General features: G+C 38.9%; 1 protein-coding gene and 1 non-coding gene across 7 annotated transcripts in view; one reads left to right on the forward strand and one right to left on the reverse strand.

Moving 5' to 3' along the window:
- The window catches only part of LOC137177114 (CLIP-associating protein 1-B-like), a 97,704-nt gene that overhangs the window by 1,977 nt on the left and 69,299 nt on the right, over nt 1–26,428 (forward strand). For all 6 annotated transcript variants that reach the window (XM_067583232.1, XM_067583233.1, XM_067583234.1 and 3 more), the window contains exons 3-14: nt 4,828–4,906; nt 6,498–6,601; nt 7,114–7,205; nt 7,635–7,710; nt 8,988–9,085; nt 9,856–9,926; nt 22,630–22,770; nt 24,891–24,967; nt 25,135–25,227; nt 25,318–25,463; nt 25,607–25,742; nt 26,113–26,183. In XM_067583232.1, coding sequence (XP_067439333.1) covers nt 4,828–4,906; nt 6,498–6,601; nt 7,114–7,205; nt 7,635–7,710; nt 8,988–9,085; nt 9,856–9,926; nt 22,630–22,770; nt 24,891–24,967; nt 25,135–25,227; nt 25,318–25,463; nt 25,607–25,742; nt 26,113–26,183 — 1,184 coding nt within the window. The remainder of the gene's footprint in view (nt 1–4,827; nt 4,907–6,497; nt 6,602–7,113; nt 7,206–7,634; nt 7,711–8,987; nt 9,086–9,855; nt 9,927–22,629; nt 22,771–24,890; nt 24,968–25,134; nt 25,228–25,317; nt 25,464–25,606; nt 25,743–26,112; nt 26,184–26,428) is intronic.
- On the reverse strand, nt 4,352–4,481 carry LOC137178145 (U4atac minor spliceosomal RNA). Its single transcript, XR_010926739.1, has one exon. It is a non-coding gene; the product is annotated as a U4atac minor spliceosomal RNA (small nuclear RNA).

Below are 26,428 nucleotides of genomic sequence, written 5' to 3' on the forward strand. Positions count from 1 at the left end.
ATACAGATGTTTTTCACCATGTTTGGTTTGGTTTGATCCAGAAGATGTCCTACAGTATATAATATGATTTAATTCACTTATTTATGTAGTCATTTGTCATATTAGTGTGTTAATAATTAAAGTTACAGTTTGAGTTTATCCCGTTATGCACTGAGCTGAAGGAAATTTACACCAGAACTGAAACCAGTTGTAGATTATTTGATCAGTTGATTACCAGTTATTTATTGATCTATATTAATTTCAATGTCATTTATTGTCAAACTCACTGGTTCCAGCTTCTTAAATGTGAATGTTTACTGGTTTTGAACTGTTGGTCAAATTAAATAAGTTGAATATATAAAGTTAAAGTTGAGCTCTGGGAAATAATGATGAGCATTTTTCATTTTTAGATTTAATGTTATAGATTAAACATTTAATAAGTTACTCAAGAAAGTAATCAGCCAATTCAACCGTAATTAACACATTTCTGTCAGATAATAACAAAAATTATTTCCCTTATTAATTTATTTAATTAATTTCATGTTGTCATTGTTTCTTTTCTGGCTGTTTACAACTTCAAATTAACACAATTCTTTCACTAAAAGTTGATGTAATTGGAAAAGAAAAAAGGATAATTATGTAAGCTTTTGGGGAAAAAAAAATTGTTTTTTACTCTTCATCTCATAATACCAAATTTCTAGAAAGGAACTGTAATATTACATGAAGTTTCCTGGAAAGACTGACGCAGTTTGGTTCTAATTACAGGGAAAATGGAGACAGCTTTCACTTTTAGTCAGATTAATGTAAAAAAACTGTCTTTCTGTGTTGATTGTAAATTACAGCCAAGCATTTAATTAAAAAATACAGAGAATAAAGTTTCCATCAGATAAATGATCCATCAGTTTTTTTCTAGTTAATAAGATTTTAAGAGTTCTTTCAAGGAAATCAATAACATTTTATAAACTCAACCCAACATGTAACTACTGTATAATTTCTTAAAAACTAATATGTACTTAAACTGCGTTCACTGTCTCTGAATATTGTCTTCACAGGACAAGAACTTCACAGGAAATTATTAAGAAATTACAAAATAAGTATGACCCTTCATCCCCATTTTATTTCTGCTCGTTGACATATCAGGATGTAGAACATGGACATGTGTCTGTTCTTGTTTTTGTCTTGTTATTCAGTGTTGTGTGTGTGTGTGTGTGGTGGGAGAGCTACAGTAGCTGTCGAGCCACCGGTCAGGATGATAGGATTCACTGCAGGAGCTCTTTTAAGTGTTAAAGCACCTGACTCCTGTAGGTCTCGGGGACAAACTGTCCTCAGAGAGGTCGTTTTCTTCTAAAGTCGATTGGCCGGTTGAGAGAACAACTCTGTCCGCCCGCGTACTGTAAGCTGCTATCACTCCCGTTTCCATGGTGCGTGATTTGCATGCCGTCCATGCAAGTGTGCGTGTAATTTATGTGGATGTGAGGCTGCTGCTGCTGCTGATTGATCGATACACAGAAGCTGCACTGTAGCGTAGAGCTGCTGTAGAGTGTCATCAGTGGAAACATGATCTCACTTTATGTTTTTTAATGCAGAGGACTCATTAATATATACAGCAGGAGAGGAGTCAAACCCTGAAGTATGCAATCTAATCTAATCTGTGATGGATATTTGTCATTAGTTTCAATAATCGTTTGATCAATAAGGAAAAATAGGTATGAAAATAAACATCTCTGCAACTAACAATTATTTCTTTATCGGTCAATCTACTGATTATTTTCTTAATGAATCAATTGTTTTATCTATAAAATGTCAGAAAATAGCCTCTTCAAATGTCTTGTTTTGTCCGACCAACAGTCCAAAACCCCAAAATATTCAGTTTACCATCATGTACGACGAAGAAAAGCTTTAAATCGTCACATTTGAGAACCTGAAAACAGCTCATTTTAGCATTTTTGCTTGTAAAATAATTATTCGATTATCATAATCTTCTGTCAGTCGACTAGTCATCGCAGCTCTAATCTCATTTAGTATATGAGATAGTAAATAATTTATTGTGCACAAAACAATCTCACCTCAAGGTCTTTTCAGAAGACAATCTGGAGCTTTCGATCATATCAGATAATCTTCTTCAACAGTTTCTGATAGAGAATCAACTTTCTTTCTCAACATGGACCAAAAAAAGTCTTTAAAGTGTTCAGAGACGACTGAAATTTGACCTACAATTCTATGACAAGTGGGTGAACTACTTCTGCTGAGGAAGATCATTTATTACAGTTGAAAGCTCCTAAATTGACCTTGTGGTGAGATTGATTTGTCACTATTTCTAAGGGGGAATTAACTTCCAGTCTTCATATTTAATTGGGGAAAAAGATCAGATCTGTGAAGCTTGCTGCATCGTTGACACACGTGCACGAATACCGACACAACCAATCATACGTCTGCTTCCTGTGCTGCCCTGGAAACGCAGCCTCCTCCTCCTCCTCCTCCTCCTCCTCCTCCTCCTCCTCCTCTGGTCCCGTTGATATCTGCGGGGCCGTAACGGGGACGAGGCTCCCAGGCGAACGTGGCAGCAGCAGCGGCGGCGGCTGTGAGCTTAATTTAACAGCACCATTAGCCCAGTTTCCTTCCCTCCGTGACCGAGCCGACAGATGGGAGGAGCGACTTTTACAGAACTTCAGAGTTTCAGTTTGTGGAAATCAGCTTCCTGCCTGGCTGGCTGGCTGAGCTCTAATGTGTGCGTGCTTGGTTGTAGTAAAAATCATTCACATGTAGGCAGGAGAGCTGCTTCACGTGCCGTTAGTCTAATGGCTCTCGTTAATTGATCGCAGAGCGGCGGCGAGCAGACGAGCTGAGCCTGTAAATTAAAAGACTGTTCAGCTACAGATGAACACAGACAGTTTAACGACAGATGCTGAGCGATTGATAGTAAAAATCAACATTTACGTCTGTCTGAACCTTGTTTATTCACCTTTTTTAGGACATAAACACTCATGTTAATTCTCTATTCACTGTTCAACACATCATATTAAGCAAGGCTGCAATTAATGATTAATTTCTTGATTAACCGAGCGATCGATGGGTTTCTGAGCTTCGTTTCTGTGTCATAAACTGCACAAATCACAAAAGTAACATGTGGAAAATGTTCAGTATAAGTAGAAGGTGTTCGGATGCACTGATCCAGGTTACAGCACTGAGTTTTAATATTGTGGTGGATAATTTTACATAGAAACAGGTGAGGAAGACACATATTTCTAGATAAGACAGCTCACGCTTATTATTATTATTAGTATATTTTTAGTATTTTTTTGTACTTCAATTATTTATTGTTGTCTTAAAGGATGATGAACATTAAAACAACCACATATATATAAACAACAATCACTTTTAATATGTATTTATGGTTGTTTAATGAATATTGTAAAAGTCAGTCAGCCTCTATGATCAATACTTTAGAGTTTGAGTTGGATGATGTTGTTTCCCTCTTATATATCTGATGAATAATATCAATCCTGTATTGACTGAATTTGAGTGAACAGCTGCTTGTTGCACTAATGTTTGACATCTGGTGTCATAATTTACTGCTGAAATTACAAATATAATGTCCAGAACAGGGGGGGCAGGGAATTAATATATGCTAAAGTTAGTTAGCAAAGAGGAAATATTAGTTGTGTGAGTTTTGATGATGATGATGATGAACATTTTTCATGGTTTTGTGGCTGCAGCAAAGGATTATTTCCAATTAATCTTCAGATTATTTTTCTGATTTATTGATTTGGTCCATAAAACATCGAATCAGTGACAAATGTCCCATCACAGTTTCCTGGAGTCCAAAGTGAGAACAGCCCAAAACTCAAATATATTTAATTTTCTGTAATGTTAGACGAGGAAAAGCAGCAAATACTCAACTTTAAAAAAAACCTGAAACCATCATTTTTGCTTCTAGAAAGCTAAATGATTAATCTGTTATCAAAAAAGTTGCAGATTAATTTATTCTTGATCAACTTTGCAGCTCTAAAGCAATCAGAGGAGATTTATTGATAATGAAAACTACTTCTTGCAATGATAGCTTGCTGCATTTTCTGGACTTTTCTAGATTTATTTGATCTTTTAAAAGCGAGTATTAGTCTTTGTTTTCCAACATCTGTCTGTTCTACTGATTAAAAACATGCACACACAATGAAAACCAAAACTTTTCATGAAATAGGAAGCATGTACATCTTGACCATCATATATTTTTGTCAGTGAAAACAACAGAACGTGCAGTGACTTCAGTCTAGATGTAGTACCGCTCAGCAACCAGCAGATGGCAGCAGAGAAACTCTCTGGTCTCTTTGTTCTTCTTCGACACGTCGTGTACGTTTCTCACAATCAAAGTGAGTTTTCCAAAAATTGCACCAGAAGCCTGAACATGAAGCTCAGGTGGCGCGTATGTGTTGATATGGTGTCAGCAGGGAGACTCTCACTAGTCGTTCATTGAGTTTCCCATACCACCCCATGACAAGGAAAGTTACAGATAGAGTGTCTGACACCGTGTTGTAAAATGTAAACATCACTTTCAGTCACGGTTGTGTTTCACTTCACTGTTTTATCGCACAGAATGAAAGATAAGGTGATTATATCGCAGTTTTAATGCACAAAACCCATTTATTTTGATTCTTTTGTGTGTTTTTAAATGAAAACCCCTGTTTGTGTCAAATTACCCATAATCCTTTGCAGCTCTGATTCAAATCCATTGCTGCAGTGCTGCTCCTGGTGTCGTAGTTGCTCTGAATGTTTCCTGGCTTTGTTTTTTTTGAGAGATTTTATCAGTTTTATCAGTTTTTTTTTTTGTGTGTGTTTATGTTCATGTTTCAGGTGGTTTTGCTGGGGATGGATATTCTGTCAGCTCTGGTCACCAGACTGCAGGAGAGATTCAGGACGCAGGTTGGAACAGGTGAGCTGCTTCACATCTGTTTCTCTGCTCATGTGAAAAATAAATATTTAAAATAAAAATTAAATAAATAGATAAATAAATACAGTTTTTAGCCTTGCTTTTGATATTTTATGACAATTATTTACACTATTTAAACATTTATTTTATTGTATTCAAGCTTTAAAATGTCTTATTCCATCGTACTTTTATCAGATTTATCTATTTTATTTTATTTTAGATTTATTTTATTAGTTTTTATTATTATTCATGTTTTGTTTTGTTTTTCACATGTGTATTAATCTTTTTTTATGCACTCTCTATATTTGTAGACCTGTTATTTGCTTGTCAGTCATCTATAAAGCACTTTTTTTTCTTTTTGTAATAATTTGTGTAAAGGTTTCTACAATAATAAAGTTTGATTGATTGATTAATGTGAAAATAGAGAAAATAAAATGTAGAGAATGTAAATTACAGCAGTGAAAAGAGTTGTTACGGTGTAATAAAAGGACAATTAACTACAATGATATATTTATGTATAAATATAACTAATATTGTGCATTTTACAATAATAAAGGCACAATCTGTAATTTTTCATTAATTTCACATTCCTGTATTTATACATAATTCTGAGTTTTTATGAATTTGGCACAAGTTACAAATATCTATTTCAGTGTGAATAGTTAAATATAAATATTTTGTTACATTTTCTTACCTAAATTATATTCTTTATGTTTTTTAATGCACCTTATCTTACATAATTTCCAGTGTTTTTGATGCACACATACACTTATCTTTATGTTTTTTACTTTGATATTATAATTTTTTATCAGCTTTTATCAGCAGAGCTGTGCTCTGATCATGAAGAAGCAACATTTTCATCTCTGCTATAATGTTTTTATGGTTGAAATGATTGATTATTGTGGTTTATATGATCTACTTCATATCCTGTTAGTGTGTGAATGTAGTTTTCTCAATTTCTCCTCTGAGAAGTTGTTTTGTTTTTGCAGCTGCAGCGACATAAAGTTTTCTCAAAGAGTGGGAATAAGGCAACAAATACAGTCAGATATATAGATATATATCAGATATATATCAACTTGTTCAGCTTCATTTAATATCTCCGGACCAGAACAGGAAATGTTGTAAATCAGTTTTAAATTATTAAGTTTGGAACTTTATTGTCCACATGGTGGAAAATTATCTTTGGTTGCAACACATCACGTTAAAAACAATATAATACAACCAGCATCATTTAAAATATGTAGAAGAAAGTAGATTTGTCTTATTTTAGGACTTTTTCACCTTATAAAATGCTTTTTGTGGTATGTAATGACACATAAGAATTACGTCTTAGAAATATTTATATTTAACTTTTTTGTGCTTTATACATCTTGTTCTTTATATTGATGCTGCAGTAACATAAGCTGACATGTAGATCTACAGTATTTGGCAGCAATAGAATAAAATTATAGAAAGTAATTTAAATTATTCATTCATATATTTATCATACAGTGAGCAGAGGAGACCCCTGTCTTTTGTATTATAGTTATTAAAGACATGAAAATCTGCAGCTTGTCAGTAATCTGTCTTGTTTCTGTTCTCTGTTTCCGCTCAGTTCTGCCGAGTTTAATAGATCGACTCGGAGACGCCAAGGACCAAGTTCGAGACCAGGACCAAGCACTTCTACTGAAGATCATGGACCAGGCTGCAAACCCGCAGGTACACAACAACACACACATTTACACACACCAACACACACACATTTATACACACCAACACACACATTTATACACACCAACACACACACATTTATACACACCAACACACACACACACACACACTTAATGTTTAAGTCGGTCACAGTCAATCAGAGGACATTGCAGAAGATATTTAGTGACTCTTTAGATGAAATATGACCAGAAAACAATTTACTCCTCATGTAAATATCCTTAATGAGAGCATGTTGTAATTACTGTAGTGATTTATAGTTTTCTTTGTGTGATTGATTGTACTGATAAAGGTCACAAGTCATTGATCGGTGGGAGCTTTCCGTTTCCAACAGCCCTCTAAAACAAGCCAGTCTGTAGCGAATAAATCAAAGCCATCTGCTGTTTAATGCTTCAACTTTAGCATCTTATTTCCTCTTATCATTTGAGGAAATGTATCATGAGACTTGGCACACGTGTTAATATCTGCTTTCTATCTATCTTTGTGTGTTTCTGCCTTTTCAGTATGTTTGGGAGCGAATGATGGGAGGCTTCAAGCATAAGAACAACAGGACCAGAGAAGGACTCTGCCTCTGCCTCATCTCAACCTTGAATGTGTAAGTAATCATATAAACTACAAATGTAATGTCATTTGACATGTTTTAGCTTTGTTTAAAGGGTTCTATGTTTGGAATAACTTTGATAAAAGCAGTTATTTTTAAGATTAGTTTTAAGATGATAAACATAAGGCCAGTGGATTTTAGAGCTGTAGATATGAGGGGTAAATGGGAATATACTGAAAATATAACACAAGTTTGTACAGAAATCAGGTTTAGGACAAGTAAATGTGGTTATAATGATTATTTTCATTGTAAGGATTCATTGTTTCGTTTATAAAATATCAGAAAATAATGAAAAATGCCCTTTAAAATATCACATAATGCAATTTTACATCCTTAAATTATTGTTTAGTACAAAAAAAAAAGCATCAAATCTTCACATTTGAACGTCGTGTCATGTTGGAATCGTCATCTTGTGTTTTTCAGGTTTGGATCTCAGAGTCTGACGCTCAGTAAAATTGTCCCTCACATCTGTAACCTGCTCGGAGATCCAACGAGTCAGGTACGACCTGCTGCCTCCCACCTGCACACAAACACCCGAAGCTTCAATCAGTGTAGAAAATACAGAAACAGTCGTTCTGTCCTTTAATGTAGCATCAGGCCCCCACTTGATTGGAAGTTGTCACCTCTCCTACCAGTAAGAACGAACCAAAATCACATCCAGTTTAATTTAAACTGAGAAAGCAAAGAATTTCACACTGAGAGTAGACTACATGGACACCTGAGCATTGCAGCAGTATGTAGGAAAACCAGGAAACTTTATGTGTTATTTTAACAGCTTCTACTTAGTTCTAGTTCATCCCGAAGGTGTTGGATGGGGTTGAGGTCGAGTTTGTCCAAAACAAACTGGGAGAAATATTTCTTTATGAAGCTGCTTTTGTCCGCGGAGAGAGATTGTGATGTTGAAACAGGAAAAGGCACAAACACAAAGTGTTGACACAAAGTTAGAAATACACTATTGTCTAAAATACCATTGTGTGTCGTAGCATTAAGATTTCCCCTCATTGGAACCACGAGGCCTAGTCCAAACCAAGAAAAACAGACTCTCGAGGGTCCACATACTTTTGGCCATATAGTGCTTATTATTGGTCTTGGGCTGCCATCTGCTGGTGAAATTACAGCACTGCAGCTCAGCAGGACTGATCAGACCACTAACCAGGATCTCTGTGTTTTTCTAAATCTTCCTTTTACACTCAAACCTTCAACGTGCATGTTGATATATTTTGGTAGAGCAAACATTCAGCTGTTGTTGGGACCATATTAGCCTTTGCAGGGATCAAACCTGTGACCCTGCAGCCCACCGGACCCCTCGTCTCCCAGCTGTGCCCTGCGTCTGAGTTTGTTGTCCCCTGATAGGCTGCAGAGAGGTCTATCATCACCGGAATCATTACTTCCTCCTGAGGACAGGAAGCCGTGCCCATGAACTTCCCTTCCTGAAACCAAACATGCTCGCACATGCTCACTGAGGCACTTGTCCTCTAGCGCGTTACGAACCATCACCAGCTTTAAAGCTCATATTCTCTGCTCAAAACAATTACAAATGTTTCTTATTAGCAGAAAGTAGAGACCAGGAGGTAATTCTCCAGTGTCACAAGTGAGCTTCCTCCCAAACTATTAAGTAAAAATAATAAAAAAACCACAATATGTTAAATTAAAAATACAAATGAAATTAAACTGGAAAATAAGCAGGCACATAAAATGAATGCTGCACAGTACCTGTATGTTAATATAACTGATAAATATGTGATATTATATTTTCTTTCTTTTGTGGACTCGCAGGTGCGTGACGGCGCCATGAACTGCCTCGTAGAGATCTACCGCCATGTTGGAGAGCGAGTGAGAATGGACCTCGGGAAGAAGGGCCTGCCTCAGTCACGGTGCGTTCAAACACACTCTGTCATCCGTTGTAGGGGAATAACTGTTTTATTAAGTGCAGGGTGTCATTTTTTTTATTAATCATCCAAAGTGACATTGACCAGAAACCAGAAGATATTCAGTTTATAATGATACAAAACAAAGAAAAACAGCAAATTCCCATATTTGAGAAGCTGGAACCAGAAAATGTATATATTTCTTGTTTTATAAATGACTTAAATTACTAATTGATAATCAAAATTGTCAGCTGAGTAATCATCTAATGGTGCTGTGCTGAATGTCGTCACATCAGGAGACGACTCAAAGCTGTTTTCAGCCTTTGTTTCTGAACAAAAACATGTTTTAGCTCATAAACTATCACACTGAAGTAGGTATTTTAACATCACCACCATTTTAATTTCAATCTTACATATTATTCTTTTTTAACAACATAATTATAGTAGAAACACTCCTCAAAACGATGCCAAAGTCAACAAATGTCACCTGTAGCTGGTGCTTACGTAGACATTGTGATTATTAGTGTTTGGCCTCACAGTCGGCCATTTCCTGTGTATTTTTGGATGCAGACGCTCTGGATGATAAGATGTTACTTTGGCCTATTTATCTGCTCTCTGGAGAGTCTGAAATGAGCCAGTTTTGTGTTTTTTTTTTTTTTTTTTTTTATTTCAGAGGATCGGCTGCAGGCCCGAAGGCAGCAGAGCTTTTTCTTTCTCACCGTCACAACATCAGTTAGTGCTAATTCTCTTCTTCCTCTCCTCTTTTTTTTTTCCAGGTTAAACGTCATCTTCAGTAAATTTGACGAAGTTCAAAGGTCGGGGAACATGGTCCTGTCACCTGTGTCAGGTAAGACCACCTCTACCTGTTTTAAGCCCATAAAGGTTCTGATAGACAGTTTGTTTGGACCGTATTGTTGTCATGGCAGCATTGTGTCTGTTTTTGTATAGTTTTGTATAGTTTGTTGTTGATAATAGCCTGCAGACACCAACATGTGACTGCCAACACCCTTCCAAACTGCATACATGTGTGTTTTTTTCTTGTAAACCTACTAGACTTCACTGTAAACCAAACATAAAAGTAGGATTGTAAATTAATCTTCCTGTCCAGCTTCTGCTCCACTAATCTCTTTGTCTTTCTGAACAAATAAAACATATTCCTGGAGTTTATTTTCCATATTTAGAAGTTAATTTGATGGTTTCTGTCCCCATAGTGTTCATAAATACTAATCTCTGTTAGTAAACTTCTACAAGTCCTGCTGTTATTACTAACTTGTCTGAACTGACCACAGACGCTCGACTGGCTGATGGTCTGTGGGCTTATAGGATTTTTAGTTCCTACTTCTGGAGCAAAAACTTGAAGTTCTGGTTTCACTGAAGCTTTCTACAGGAACAGAAAACAAGTCATTTGATTTATGTAGCTTATAAATGCTTGTTAATTGCTAAATAATTGTTAATTTATTGTTATTTCAGTTGGTCGCGGGGTTCAAGATAAAGGCTGTACACCTAAATATCAAAGAATGTGAGGCATAGCAATGTGGCACAGTGAGCCTGTTTCAGCTGGGAAGCCCTTCTCTTGGTTTCCACAGGTCTCAGTGGGGTGTGTTCGCTTGTCTTTCAGTCACAGTGCAACCTGAACCTGTTTCTTTGTGTTCTGGGAGGCGAGCAGCTTTCAGCTCTTCACTGCAGGAAAAGTGACCCTGCAGAATCGGGACAGTAAAGCTGCTTCACTCTCAGTAATTTCAGTGTTTACATCAGTTTCTATCGGATGCTATCCTGCAGATATTGACAGTGTGGGAGGTTAGTTGTAGTAGACTGTGCACAAAGTGAGTTAGTTTTTCTGTGTGTTTCAGCTCTGAAACCTGGGCTACGTGACGTCTGACTGGTCTTTTAGTCTTTTGAACTTATTGTCTGCCAGGCTGAAGCTGACAGGTCTTCATCACTGTGATCACAAGGCTCAGCTTTCATCTTTCAGGGCCCCCCAGCTTAAAAAAAAAACAAAAACAAGACCACCTTTCTCTAGGGAAACAGCCTGAGTTTGTCCCTGAGGGGAGCTTAACCAGGCCTCCCCTGCAGTATCAGAAACATCTTGTTGTTTTTATAAAATAAAAGAGTTGCACTGTCACAAATCCTGCATGTCCTGTAGCTTCAGCTCTTGCATTAATATAAGCTTAGCAGCAGACTTCATGACAGCTCTGAGTAGCAGTAAATGAGTGCTTGCAAGTCATGTGACCTGATCGTTGAAGGGGATTGGGCGAGATGTGTCATCTAAGAAAGATGATTAACAATATTTTCCACAGTGTGTTTATCACTCAGCCTTTAAAAAAAAAAGACAAAGAAAAAGTTCAGTTGTGACTTGAAAGAGAATGTGAATGTCTGTGAATGTCACCTGAGCGGATGAGTGGGAAGCGTCACATTGACCTGGAAAACAGGGGAAAATGAGATGGAACAATTGATAGAAACGGACCAGAACGAGCTGATAATCATTCAGAAAAGAGCATGAGAAACTGAAACCTGACACACTGAGATACAGAGAGAGAATGAGGAGCTGAGATATGAAAAGAAAGGAAGGAAGAGACTAAAAAAGACTAAAAGGAGAGAGATGTAACTGATGAAAAACAGGAAGAAAAAAAAAACAGACTTGAAGCTCTTTACTTCAGCAGCCCTGGGCTCTTATTTTGGAGGAGTGGTGTCAGCTGTCGTCCCTACAGTCACAAGACCAGGTTGGAGGGGAAAGGGAGGAGGCAGGGCGGCAGTGCATCAGCTGTGTCTGTGTCAGGACGGCACTGTTTCTCCTCTGCAGGAAAAAGGTATCGTCTCCCAAAGTCAAGCTGCAGGTAAATTTCTCACAAGACTTTTAAATAATCTGCGATCTGCAAGGTTCATGGAGAATATTTAGCCGTTTGTTTTGTGTTATTGGTGCAAGAGCTGGTTGTTACCTGCGTCTGTCAGGATCTGTGTGCTCATATAAGCCTTGATAATTGCACTCTGATCATAATTGGGAACTGAATGCCACAAGTAACTGAAGCTCAGTGATGCGAGTAATCCTGCTGTTCAGCTCTGCTCTCGCCTGTAGCCTCGACGTGCACGATTACCGCTCAAGTGATAAGCCCAATTATTTAGGTAGGAAATTGTTGTTGTGATTCGAGGAACAAAGTTTGAGGAAGGCTACGTTGTCAACGTGCCGGCTGGTATTCTTTATTGTTTACTGTCATGATAGATGATAGAATGTGCAGCTTTACTTTGTTTATAGTCACATCAGTTTCATAAAGACAGATTACAGATTAAGCCAGGCTTACTTCAGTAAATTATCATGAAACTTGCTCTGACAGACTATCCTGGTCCTGGTCCAGGTTGTTTTCAGACAGGTTCCTCAATAGCCTCAGTGTTAGTTAAAGGGAAACGGCAACCAAACATGCTGTTAGCTGCAGTTCAAGGCAGCTGATTCATCTGCTATTATTATTTTGATGAATCAGTTATTCATTTAGTTTGTGAAATGTTGGTTCAGTTTGCTTGTTTTGTCTTGACTCTGAATCCAAAACCTTCAGATATTCAATTTACTGTCATATACGACTAAAAAAACTGCAGAAAGTCACATTTTAGAAGCTGAAACCATAAAATGTTGACCAGTTTTGTTTGGAAAAATGACAGAAACGATTAATCATTTATCAGAATAGTTACTGATTATTTTTCTGTTGATCAACAAATTGATTAATCATTGCAACTCTACCGCAGTGACTTAAAACGTAGAGCTCAGACAGTTGTCAGTTGTAAATATCTGCCTCCAGTGAACTAGAGAGAGTTTGGCCTGTTTGAGCGCTTTGATTGAATCAGAATTAAATTATAGGTTTTAATCATGGCTGCAGTCTTCCAGTGAAAGCTGCATTTTCACCATGCAAATGAAATTACTTATTTAAAGTTGTTTAATGGTTTAATATCATGTTAAATCTAATACATCTGGTTAATTGAGTTACAGAAGTTAAAAGGAAAATCCACAAGAAGGTGACAACACAAGACACTTAGCAGCTTTATTTCTGAGCTTTTAGCTGCATCTTGACAGTCTTTATCTGTGAGTGTATTAGATGGTTCAGTTGTCATCATGTGACCTACAGTAAGTGTGTAACCTGGAGGCAGAAGGGTAGAGATCAAAGCTCTAGAAAAGACAAGTAAGTCAAACTCCTCTTCACAACCTCCAGAATGAACTTTGACCCTCACATTTGCTTTTATTTTATGAATATATCATATCTTGTCAGTGATCTTAGATGAATGCAGCTCTCTGGGTTTTGATAAACAGTGACCTGGCTGTGTGACGCACTCGGCCTCAGGAGGTCCTGCAGGGAGGTGCTGAGAGACGAGGGCAGGTACTCGCTGCCAGCAGGACTTAGGTTGCACAGTGGGAAACATCCTGAATAATGAACGCTGTGCCGAGACAGAAAGAGACGACATGATGCAGCAGAGAGATACACAGAGTAGAAAGACTGTCTAAAGAGCATTAATGAGAGGCTACAAAGCACTGAAGTAAAACTGAAATACTCCTGCACAACTTTAATTATATACTACTTTAATTATATATATATATGCTGACGATCAGATACTGTATATTTGTGATAAAGATATAAACCTAATGAAGGTATGTGAGTGTGTGGGAGTTTTCTAGCCTCTAAAGCTCCTGTCAGTCATTGAAGTGTGCAAAGATATAGTTTGTTCAGGCGCTTTAGCATCAATCTATTATGTTTGGTCTATGAAACGTTGGAAAACGGCGAAACTTAACATACTTTAATTGCAAACCTGCATGTTGATGGTTTCGCTTTTCGTGGTAGCAAATGTTTCGAGGCCCAGTGTGTGTCCCGCCACAACTGATCCACATTGACAAAGATAAACAAAAAGACGCCCCACTAAACAACAGGAAAACCCCTCTCCACAGAAACTGGAGGATACCAAACAGGAAAACGTTTCCTCCCAACAGGAACTCGTCTAGAAGACCGTCTTCAAATGTGCTTTCAATGGAAGTGATGGAGGACAAAATCCACAGTGTGTCCACACAGACATTTAAAAGTTGATGTGAAGCTTATATTCAGCTTCAGCAGTCTGAGTTAGTCATATCAAGTGGATATCTGACACATTTACAGTCTTTTTAGCATCAAATTCCCTCTTTGTGTTTCCCTGTTGAGCTGCAGGTGGAAGTATAGTAACAAAAAGAGGGACTTTGGCACTAAAAAGACTGTAACGTTGAAAGATATCTACTTGATTTGACTCATTTGGATGCTGAAGCTTCATATTAGCTTCAGATAAACTTAAAAATACATTTTTGTATATTTTATCCTCCATCGCCTCCATTGTAAGGTCATTATGAAGGGATCTTCTAATGGTCAGTATGAACAGGAGGAATGATTACAGCAAGAAAAACATGTTTCGCTGTTGTTCCAAGACGACTTAAGAGAATCTGTGACAAACGTCTTGCTGTGAAACTTTATTTGTACTTTCAATTGTCACCCATCTAGATATATAAATATCTTGGAAGTCTTGAGCTTGTGAGGATCAGGTGATAGTTTATAGGCGTCTTTTTGTCCAGCTACTGGAAGAAATTCCAGTTTAGAGCTGCTATATGAAGATTAATCAATTAGCAGCAGTTATCTTGATAATCGATTAATTGTTTCAAGTAAAAATGTCAAACATCCTCTCGTTCCAGCTTCTCAAATGAGAATTTGCTGCTTTTCTTGGTCTTACATTACAGAAAATGGGATATTTTGGGATTACAGAAGAAATCAGATCAAACAGATAAATCTGTAAAGAAAATAAATGTTCATTGTATCCTGAGCCAACTATCTGTACTCTTTGTTGCTTTTTCTTAACACATCATCCATCTGTAACTCCAGACTCTCGCTTGCGCAACATACATAGATGTTAATCTGGTGAGAAAGTTGTGAAAGATGCCTGATGATTTTGTGGGAACATCCCTCCCACTGTTGTTCCAGCTGGTTGTGATATACAGCAGACCGGCAGGGGTGTTTCCCACCTCATTCATTCATTCATTCAGAGTTGAAAAGGCTGAAAATCACCTCATTTCCACAGGTTGTCGTTTACATTTGAGCTAGGGCAGCGTGATTATTAGTGGTGATTATTAATCTGTATGTTTAGGGTGGCAGAAAGTGAGTAAAATAAGCTCCTGTGTTTAATCCCTGTGAGCAGGAAATGAGTATAAACCACATGTTGAATGATAGTAAACAAGAGCTGCAGGTAAAGTCTATAGAAACTACTTTACCTGCTGTGAGTCCGTGGTGGGAATCTGAGCGGCTCTCCCACGCCTCCCAGTTTCTTCCCGGATCAGTGATGCAACACTGTGCTGCTAAACGCCTCACCTCTCCCCCCGGTCATTTTGTGAATTTGCATCGGGGAGATCAGCTGTCACACTCCATCAGGCTCCGAGCTCCCAAAGACTTTGAGACCCTGCCAGGTGGAAAACTTGTGACTTGGCATCCAGAGGAAGTGCACAATTAGTCAGTTATTTTGTTAGAATTTGCAGGAAAAGTCTTTAAAAAAAAAAAAAGCATTGAATTCAGTTCCCTAAAAGAAAGGCGATAGAAGGTTTAAAAAGTCTTATATTTAATTTACAAAGCTCTTGAATATCGTCTCGTTCCTGCTGTAGACACATCTATAAACTAAAGCTGCAACGATTAATTGATTAATTATTAGATTAGTTGATATTAATTCTCTGGTTCCTGCTTCTCGAATGTGAATATTTTCTGGTGTCTTTAGTCCTTTATCACAATAAACTGAATATCTTTGGTTGGTGGACAAAAGAAGACGTTTTCTAGCTTAGCTAGCTTATAGCTTTACTTTCTCTTTCAGTAATCTGCAGTAAATATACTTTGTCCCAGAAACTCTTTGTCTTGAAAAAAATATCTTGATGACTGTGGACCCGGGGCTTTATATGTGCTGCCAGTTTGTATCCAGCTCTGCATGTCCTGTTTTCTCCTCATGGATACAATCATCAGATCAAATCATTGTAGCTTTTATGTCTGACATTCAGCATGAACGTCCAGTCGGCTGGGAACTAGTGACCTTTTTTCTCATAAAAGGTTAAAAGCAGTGACTCTGTCTGTTCAGAGCTGCTGTATCTGCTTCTGCTGGACATGAAGGTACATTTAAAAATCAAACGTAGCCGACTGACTGTCTCTTCTACAATGAATGTGACACTTACAGGAAGCTCATACGCAACAAATATCGATGACAATGAATATTTTTCTTATTTTTGCCTCGTTCCAGACCTCTGAATGGCTACCCAGAGTACTTGGGTCTGTGGATCGGTCCACCACTTGTCTAGACTGAAATATACATAACTATTCAGTGGATTGGCACAAAATTTTGTGCAGATATTCTTGGTTCACAGATGATGAATCCCACTGCCTTAGGTGATGTTCTGAGTTTTCTTCGAGCACCACCAGGAGGTTGATTTTTGTAGTTTTGAATGACATATTTTAACAGCTCGTGGAGGGATTGTCATGAAATTTGGTGCAAACATTTATGGTCCCCAGAGGATTAATTATAATAAGTTAGAGCCATCATCAGGTCAGTTGGTTGGTATTCGGTTTATAGCATCATAGGACGTCCCATCAGCCTCAACAGCACTTTGTTCTTAGTGCAAATGCTAGAAAGATAGTACTAAAGTATAACTCTCTAATCTAGATAAATGCAGGAAGAGCAAAGACTGAACTGAAAACAGGACTTAAAACAAACTGGACCGATGAGGGAATGGGGAGCAGGTGACTTAACAGAACAGGAAAGGAGCTGATTGGCTGTGGGGGGGGGGGGCATTTGGAGAAGATCAGGGCTAACGAGGCTGTGAAGGCAGTTGTGGAGGGAAAAAGCAGCACAGGAACACAAGAGGAAAAACACAGTAAACAAAACAAAGGCAGCTCTGATTCCTCACTGCACATGCTTACATAAACAAGAGTAATCTCATATACACAAAAGCATTTTCTTATGTACAGCTGAAAGTAGCCGGAATAAACTCATAATTCCTGAGTAAACACATAAGTAAACACATACTCCCATTAACACACTGGCTAGAAAGGCAAAACAGTCTCTTAGTGGTGACTTGAAGCCTGATTGTCTGCACAGGACTGATGTTTCTGAACCAGGAGTCTCTTTTAAACTCAGAGAGACAGACGGAGAGATGGGACAGGAAGTACAGGTGAAGGGATTAAGGTGATTACAGAGAAGTCTGAGGGCATCTGGTGGACTGGTGGAGAATGGCAGGTGCAGAGCGGTGAGCAGGTAGGCTGGTAGTGAGCGTGGCTGTAGAGGAGTCTTGGCAGGCAGGCAGATGACTGGCAGGAACACGAGGAAGAGTTGTGGAGCACAGAGAGACGCACGGTTACAACAGCAATTATAGTTGAAGAGTAAAAACACGCCGGAAAGTTGGCCTGAGCTTCCTACTACCACTATGAATGATGGAACGATGTGGAGGAGGGAGTAGTCACGCCCACAGAAACACACAAAGAGAGACAGACAGGGAGTAACTAACAGACACAATTAAAGCTGTTTTATCATTATATTAGTATTAAAGGGAGGGTGGTGACAGACGGGCAAGATCTGACTGATCAGAGGATCTGAGGATGAACTCAGGAGGTCAGAGATGAAGGCTGGTGCTGTAGGACATGGCTGTCTCTATAAAAGATAAAAACCTCCGTCTCAGTCTTGTTTTGGTGCGTAGGATACATCAGAGAAAATCTTAATATTCATATTTCCGTCCTGCTGTGATAAAAACACTCACACAGACAGACTGGGGCTGCATAAAGAGCCAGTATACGATTAATAAGCAGTTGTTAACTGTAAATCATGCAAATATATTCAAGTAGAGCCCCAGAATTTAAATATAGAGCTGGACCTGTCCCCTTTAACGCTGATGGAGGACCAGCTTCCTCTGGAGAGGTGTCTCTCCGTCCCCCCCCCCCCCACCCCACCCCCCCCTCCTGAGTCATGATGACACTGTAGCTGTCCCTCATCTCTGACTCCACCTCCAGACTGGGGTTTGTCCCCTGATCGACCCCTCCCTTCTCCTCCCATTGGTCCACTCCTCCTCCTCCTCTCCTTCATCACTTCTCTCCATCCTGGTCCTGGGAGTGTGCGCGTGTTTGCCGAAGCGAACTAGAGAGGACAGCGTGCATGCGTGCGTGTGTGTGTGGACGAAGATAGAGAGGAAGATTATATCGAAGCACATGCTCCCTGACAGGGGAGGGGGGAGGCTAGCCTTCAACTCCCCTCCTTCCTCCCCTCTTTTCCCTCCTCAGCTGGGGGAAAAAGATGTGAGGAGCACAGAGGACCGGAGGACCACCTGACCGTCTGTCTGCCGGCATGCTGAGGAAACTGGTCTGCAGGCGGATCTGCTCCTGTAAGCTGCTGCTGCTGCTGCTGCTGCTGCTGATTGAACGCAGCTTCTAGAAGAGAGAAATAGTGGAGGTTGTAATCAGTGATGAATGCAGGCGACAGGAGATGAATGGCAGGAGAGGAGGAGGAGGAGGAGGAGGGAGGAGGAGGTAGTGGGGAGTGCCTGGTGTGACGACGGCTGTAAATCCAGCTGAAATGTGTCTGCGGTGTCTTGAATGCACTGTAAACACAGCAGGATGATATCCTGGCCTGCTCGCAGCTGATTTGTTGCGTGCACAATGGACAGGACGTGATGCAGCCTTGTTGTCTGTCTCTGAGCAAAGTTAAGGTCAGGAAGCAGGAGAAACAGGACCGAGTCTGTCCGCTGTGGAATCTGGGAGAAATCCAGATTTAATCTGATGTTATGTCGTCCTTTTGTGTTTTGTTTTCGTGACAAAAAAAAAAGCACCGTAGAATGAACTTTTCCTGCTGATTTTGTTTTTGGATGTGAGAGGAAAGACGAGATGACATGCTGGTGTGTGAAAAGCAGGGCTATCAAGGTTAAATTTATCCTGGAAAGCTTCCTTTTGTAGCCTGTTCTGGCTCAGTTGATTAGTTTTTGACACTGTTATGTCGTTATTACATTAAAGTTTGTCTTGTAGATTATGTTTCTGATGCATTTTGAATTGTGTTTTTCATGCTGAAGGGCATATATGTACAGCTACATGTGTACTTGTACTGCAGTCTGGTTCAAAGCCATTCAAAATTCTGTTATAATTAAAATAATATGCAGGTATTTTTTATTTTGCTGAATGCTCTAAAAAGTGCTTGTTCACTAGCTTGTTGAGCTTAATGTGTGAACTCTGAACAGTAGTCAAAGGTTTGTTCACATGGAGAGGAGGCGTCTTCATTCTGCTACATGTCAAGATTTAAAGGTTTGCTCAAACTGTAAAACGCTTTTTGAGATTTTATTTACTCCAGTATGGAGCTGCAACGATTAGTCAATTAACAGATTAGTTGCCAACTATTTGATTAATCATTTGGGGTCATTCTTTAAGGAAAAAAAGTCCAAACTCTCTGTTTTAAGCTTCTTAAATGTGAACATTTTCTGGTTTCTTTAGTCCTGTATGACAGTCAACTGAAGATCTTTGGGTTGTGGACTGTTGATCAGGAGAAAAATAGACATTTGAGGTTGAATTTCTGGGCTTTGGGTAACAGTGATCGTCATTTTTGCACCATTTTCTAACATTTTTTGGACCAAACAACTAATTGATTTATGGAGAAGATAATTGTTAGCTGCAGCTCTACTCCAGTGAGAAAATTCACTGTTGTCAGTCTTTTTTTTCCAGTTATGATTCAGTTATGTTATAGGGACTCATTTCAAGTCGTCATTATGTCACAAAATGTTGATCAACGCCGTAATACTTTGACATTTTTGGAAATACACTTCATGAGAAGATTAATACCTCTCTCATGTGTGTACAGTACGATAAATATGAAGCTACAGCCAGCAGCCGGTTAGCTTAGCTTAGCACAAACACTGGAAACGGAGGGAAACGGCTAGCCTGGCTCTGTCCTAAGGTGACAACAATCTGCCTAACAGCATCTCTAAAGCTCACAAACTAATGTGACGGGCCGTCTTACTCTGCCTGCTTGTTTGTTTTACTCTACTCCCTTTTTGCAGATACTGGGAGTCAGCTAGCAGGTGGAGCTGGGAGGTACCTGCCCATCAGGCTACCCAGAAGGCATTAAAGTACTGCCCCTCTGGGAGTCTGGCTCTCTCTCAGCCTCCTTCTTTTATTTGGTTTGTTGCACCGTCCATGTTGTCTAATCTGTACAAGAAAGAAAGTGTAAAAACAACATGTTGTGGTCGTACCAGCAGTTATGTGCTGGATTATTTCTTGCTGGGGTCACTGGAGACTCTTAGTTAATGTGTATTTCCAAAAATGTCAGAACTGTTCCTCACAGATAAACGTTACAGTGAGAAGTCAAACATCCATTTGCTAACCTCACTAGCATTATCAACATTTCTTATGGTTGTAAAGTCAGCATTAAATTCTATTTATTACTGAAACACACAAAGGAAGTGTTGTGTTAGTAGGAACAGTAGCTTGATCAATCAATGTGCTGGTTAATACTAATAAACAAGGCAATATTATTATGGTGATGCTGGTTAAAATCATATCATCCACAACTAGTTGACTACTGCTCACAGCGCCAGCTAGTGGTTTTAGTCAACTGCTCGATAACGTGGACACACATCAGATCAATAAGCAGCAGAGAGATGCTGAGACGCCACTTTAACACTGCTGCTACTGAGCAGCGGTTTCAGCTAATGATCATTTAATTTTGACTAAATAAATAATAATAATGATTTTAGTTCAGTCTAGAGTTTGACTTGACTTTTATTTCCTTGTATAACGTGAAGCTTTTATATTGATTTTAGCATCACAGTAATGATCTGATAGTGATAGCGCTCTGAGCTAACCTGTGAAGATAAAGTCCATTGATCCTGAAAGAGATATTGGGTCAGTGAAACACACAGGATCCATTTCAACTCTGCAAATATAAATCTGATTCATTTCTATTATCAATAGATTCAAATATTTTTGAACAACAGCAGCAGAGATTTTCTTCTCTCGAGCTAACATGCTCTCCACCACCCTGCCTCTCTCCACCTGTCACATTGTGTTGCTGTTAACATGTTAAACTTTAGGTGACAGGGGTTTACACACACACACACACACACACACACACACACACAGTGACCTTGTGTTGATATTGAGAGGTGTTGCACCGCGCTTTGTTCCTGCATGAAGGAAAAACTGCAACCATGACTGATGTGTTGGCTTTGTGCCCTGCTGCTATGATTGTGTGTGTGTGTGTGTGTGTGTGTGTGTGTGTCTGTGTGTGTGCACGTGTGTGTGTGTGTGTGTGTGTGTGTGTGTGTGCACGTGTGTGTGTGTGTGTGTGTGTGTGTAAACTTTGAATAATGAAAGAGGATTGATTGCTAGCGGGGCAGATTTCTGTGCTGAGGGGGAGTCACGTGGCGTTTGGGCGTCCACCGCAGGGCTGCACCTCTACCAGCTGTTGACAGGAAAGAAAACCTCTTGATGACCTTATTTACCTCTTTTTGTTGTTGTTGTTGTTGTTGTTGTTGTTGTCATTGTTTATTTACGGAGCACTTCTGTTGCAGCATCACACCTGCAACTGCACTAAAAACTGTACTAAAACCTTAAAAAAAAAAAGATAATGTTACAGTACAACATGTCTGATAGTTGTCTTTTATGACAACATTGTTATTATATAATAAACAATTATAAATACTTATAAATGTTATATAATAACATACAAATACACAAAAACAATATATACAGCTCATTTTACTGAGGAAGACTGTATCTCAGTGTGACTCTTTAAATTAAATTTAATCTAAGGCTGCAACTAACAACTGTTGTCATTATTATTCACTATAATGATCATGTTTTTGATTAATTTTATCCCTTAGTCTCTAAAATATCAATACAATTTCTCCATATTTGTTATTTTTGTTTATTTTTGTTAAATCTTCACATTTAAGAAGCTGGAAACAGACAGTCTTTGGTGTTTTTTGCTTGATAAATGGTTTCAATTAATCAATAATCAGAATTGTTGCTGAGTTATTTACATTTATATCTCGTCAGAATCCTTATTTAGCTCGATATAAGCAGCGGAAGATGCATAAAATCATCAGTGAGACTTTATGAAGAAGCAACACTAAGCACAGGCTTTAAAATTAGATTTTATGAGGTTGTTTATCCCTTTTTTTTGTGTGTGTTGATCAGGACAAACTGCAGCCACAGTCTGTCTTCGTTATTGCACACTGTGTCCTTAAAATGTGTATTTTCTCCTCCTGCAGCGGCTCTGGGCTCCTCAGTGGGGACACTGGACTAATTGTTAGCTTGTTATGTTGGTGATGTAGGAATGTGAGTTATGTCCTCTGGGTCGGTGTCAGCTGAACGTCAGCTAAAAGTTAAAATGCAGAAATGTCAAGAGTCCGCCCGCCCGCTGCCTGCTGCCTGCTGCCACATTACTGGGATGCTCGGCGGTGGCGTTTCTCTTTGTCCTGCTGGTTTTGAATTTACTGAAGACTCTGTTGTTTAGTCACGTGACCAGAGCCCTCCTGTCTGCTCTTCCTCCTCCAGATAAAAACTTTGAGGACGATGACTCGGTGGACGGCGGCCGCTCCTCGTCCTCGTCCAAAGGAGCCTCGCAGTCCGGGAGGAAGGCGGTGAGCATGGGATCATTCCGACGTCCGGCCTCCGCCTCCAGCACCAAGTCTGCAGGTCAGAGACGACGTCCGCTAACTGACAAATGTCAAGACCAGATTGTCACGTACAGTCTGCACAGTCTGACTTTCCTCCCACTGTTGTTGTGCAAAGTTTGATCTTCATCAGGCACAAACATTTCCACAAGCAGCACATTATATGAATCAGAACAAAACAGATATAAAAGCCGCTGACTGCAACACAAATACACATAAATAAATACAATGAGAATGAATAAATCAATCCTTCTCCACCAAATATAATGCAGTAAAATAATAAATAATAATAAATAATAATAATAAAAGATAAAAGAAAGACAAAGGAAAAAACTGTTAACAAAATATTAACAAATAATGACAAGTTTAATTAATTTTTTTTTTACTTTAAAATAATTAAAATGATTACTTTTTGTGTTTTTTGTTTATTTTATTTTGAATATATTTTTCCTTCCTTATTCTTTATGACTATTACTATAAATTTTTATTATATTTTTCATTTTTCCTTCCTTCTTTCTTTATCGTTTTCTTTACTTTTTTGTTATTTTTCTTTTCATTTCATTGTTTTATTTTATTTTTAGGCCTTTATCTGACTGTTTATTTTCATTATGTTGCGTTTTACTTAATTATCCAATGATTACAGTTGACTCAGGTTGTAGCTTAATGGTTTTTACACTTGTTGCTTATTGTTATTGTTTTGAGATATTCATATATAGTGATTATTATGCTGGTGAAAATGTAAAAAAAAACATTTAAATTCTTGCAACATATAATGATAAAATGATCCATCAGCTCAGTTTGATTAAAAGACTTTATGAAGATCATCAAGTCATCCTTTCTGATTCAACATCTTCTATCCAACGCTCATTGAAGGCGGTTCAGGTCACATGGTACCATCATCATCATCATCATCATCAGCGTTACCAGTTCAAAGCAACATGTTGAGATTCTTCACATAGTTGACATACAGAAGTTCGAAGTCTTTAATCATAAATCATAAATGAAACAAGGGAACTATTTCAGTCGACTCTGCTGCGTCCTTATCAGCGTTTTTCACACTTAACACGCACGTGCTCCGTGAACGATACGGAAACGCCGGGATGCAAAAAAACTCCAGGAGGACGTTCACGAAATGAAGAAAATATCTTGTGTTTTGAATGCAAATCAGAGTTTCCTTTACATCACATATTGATTTTCTACTTTCACACAAACACATGACAAGAAGAAGAAGAAGAAGAGGAGAAGTATATATATATATATATATATATATATAATGTGCTTTTCATTAAGCTGACGTGGCTCCTCGCTTCCCTCACGTCTCTGCTCCTCCCAGCGAGGATGAGAGAGAGAGAGAGAGAGATGCGAGGACGGAGGAGTTTAATTAATCAAACAGGACGACAACTACTCATGATGCACAGCACCTCAACTGTCAAATATGTAGAAATCAGCTCTCAGTATATTATGTAGAAATTATTAAGTGACAGTTTAAAGTCTAAACTTAAAATTCATGCACAATGAATTAACACTTTAAACTTGTTACTTAATAATTTATACATATTGACAGCTGGAAGGAAAACAGCTGATAACTTTTTATCCAATGTTTTATTATTTGATTATAGATCTACAGCAGCGTCAGGCTTAAATAAAACACAAATAGACAATTTAAACCTGTTAATTACTGAAAGAAGAGAACCGACGTTAACGAGCAATAAAAACAGCTGCAGAATAGATTGTAGGAAACGCTGCAAATGTTTACTTTGATTTAAAAACACAAAGAATTTGCTTTGCTTTCTCAGACTAAACACATTTTTATTAAATCTGAGTTTTATTTTTTGCACAAATTCTACCAATAACATAAAATGAATCTGCAGAAAAAATGCTCATAAATGACTTCTACCTAATAAATATTTCTGGTTTTCTTAGTTTCTCAGATATTACTTTGGATATTTTGTGAGTTTTGGACTGTTGGTCGGGGGAAAAGAAGCAGTTCTTCACATTCACATCATACAGAGACATTATAAAGACCATTTTATGACATTTAACAGACAAGCAATTGATGGAATAATTGAGGAAATAACAGGTGTGGATGTCATGCATTCTTAAGAGGTTTTGAAACGTATTTGGTCCTGCTGTTGTCTGCAGGGAGGGATGGGTCCAGCGCTGGAGCTGTGGATGAGGAAGACTTCATCCAAGCCTTTGAGGATGTTCCTACTGTGCAGGTATGAAGTCCTGTTAAATCCTGTTTTACACATATAATCTGTCATTTGTAAGAGTCTGTGTACAACATTAAACCTACTTAAACCTGTTTCTTGAAGATATTATGCTTGTCACAATGTGTTTGGTGTGAGAACAGTTTAATCCTTCATTCCTGTCTTCGCTGCGACAGATCTACTCTAACAGGGAGGTGGAGGAGGCCATGACCAAGATACGAGACGTGCTGTCAGACGACAAGCGGGACTGGGAGCTCAGAGTGGCAGCTGTAAGACATCCCGACCTCTCCGTCCGTCGTCTCTGTTAGCCTCGTTAGCTTTTAGTTAGCGACGTGTCATCTCTTGTTTCGTTCTTCCAGCTGAAGAAGGTGCGTTCGCTGCTCCTCGCCGGCGCAGCGGAGTTTGACGGGTTTCCGCAGCAGCTGCGGCTCATGGAGGCGTCGTTCAAACTGTCGGCCAAGGACCTTCGCTCCCAGGTGGTGAGAGAGGCCTGCATCACTCTGGGGTGAGACGCTCGACGCTCAGCTCGCTGCCACATATTGATTGATTGATATCAGTTGTATTTGTGCGTCCAGTTCAGAGTTCATAGTTTTTTTTTATTGCTGGTGTAGTTAAACAAACCCGTCTGCTCTTCTCTCCCGTCTCCAGCCACCTGTCGTCGCTGCTCGGCAGTCGCTTCGACCACGCGGCAGAGGCCACCATGCCCATCCTCCTCAACCTGGTCCCCAACAGTGCCAAAGTCATGGCCACGTCCGGCGTGGCCGCCATCCGCCTCATCCTCAGAGTACGTGGCAGGTTTTCCTGAGATGACGCTGCGAGTCAGACGCTGTCATTCATTCATGGTCCAGGTTTAAATTCTGGCAGCCATGTGGCCTCTTAAGAGAAACACAAGCAGCTTTCTGTCCTGATTTAACCGCAGGATAACGTCATTAGCTCGACGTTAGAACAGGAAGCTCCCACAAATCACATCTCATGTCAAAAAGAAACTCACTTGTTATTGATTTATTTTGAACAAAGAGACAGTAAAAGGCTTCATACTGCACACTACTGTGGACTGTCCTGACTGTTATTTGAGGCTTGTTGGGACAGACTGACCTTCAATCTCTGATAAACACTCAGATCTGAATGAGCCGTTTGTTTTCTGTGTTTTGCAGCACACACATTACCCGCGTCTCATCCCCATCATCACCAGCAACTGTACCTCCAAATCTGTGGCCGTCAGAAGGTGAGAAATACATTTTATTTATGCTTATTTAATGTATTAATTGTCATGTAAATCAGATTAATAGCTCAAGTAGAATTTACTGCATACCTTACACTATAAATAAGCTCCAACCTCTGAAGGTCTCTCCTATTTTTGTCAACTAAGAACAATAAAAAAGCTTCTGGCTGCATTACATCATCACTCCACACATGAACACACACACTGGTGCTGGAGTTACAGCTACAGATATTCAACTATTCAATGTT

This window comes from Thunnus thynnus, chromosome 24 (assembly GCF_963924715.1).
Source record: "Thunnus thynnus chromosome 24, fThuThy2.1, whole genome shotgun sequence".
Taxonomy (NCBI): domain Eukaryota; kingdom Metazoa; phylum Chordata; class Actinopteri; order Scombriformes; family Scombridae; genus Thunnus; species Thunnus thynnus.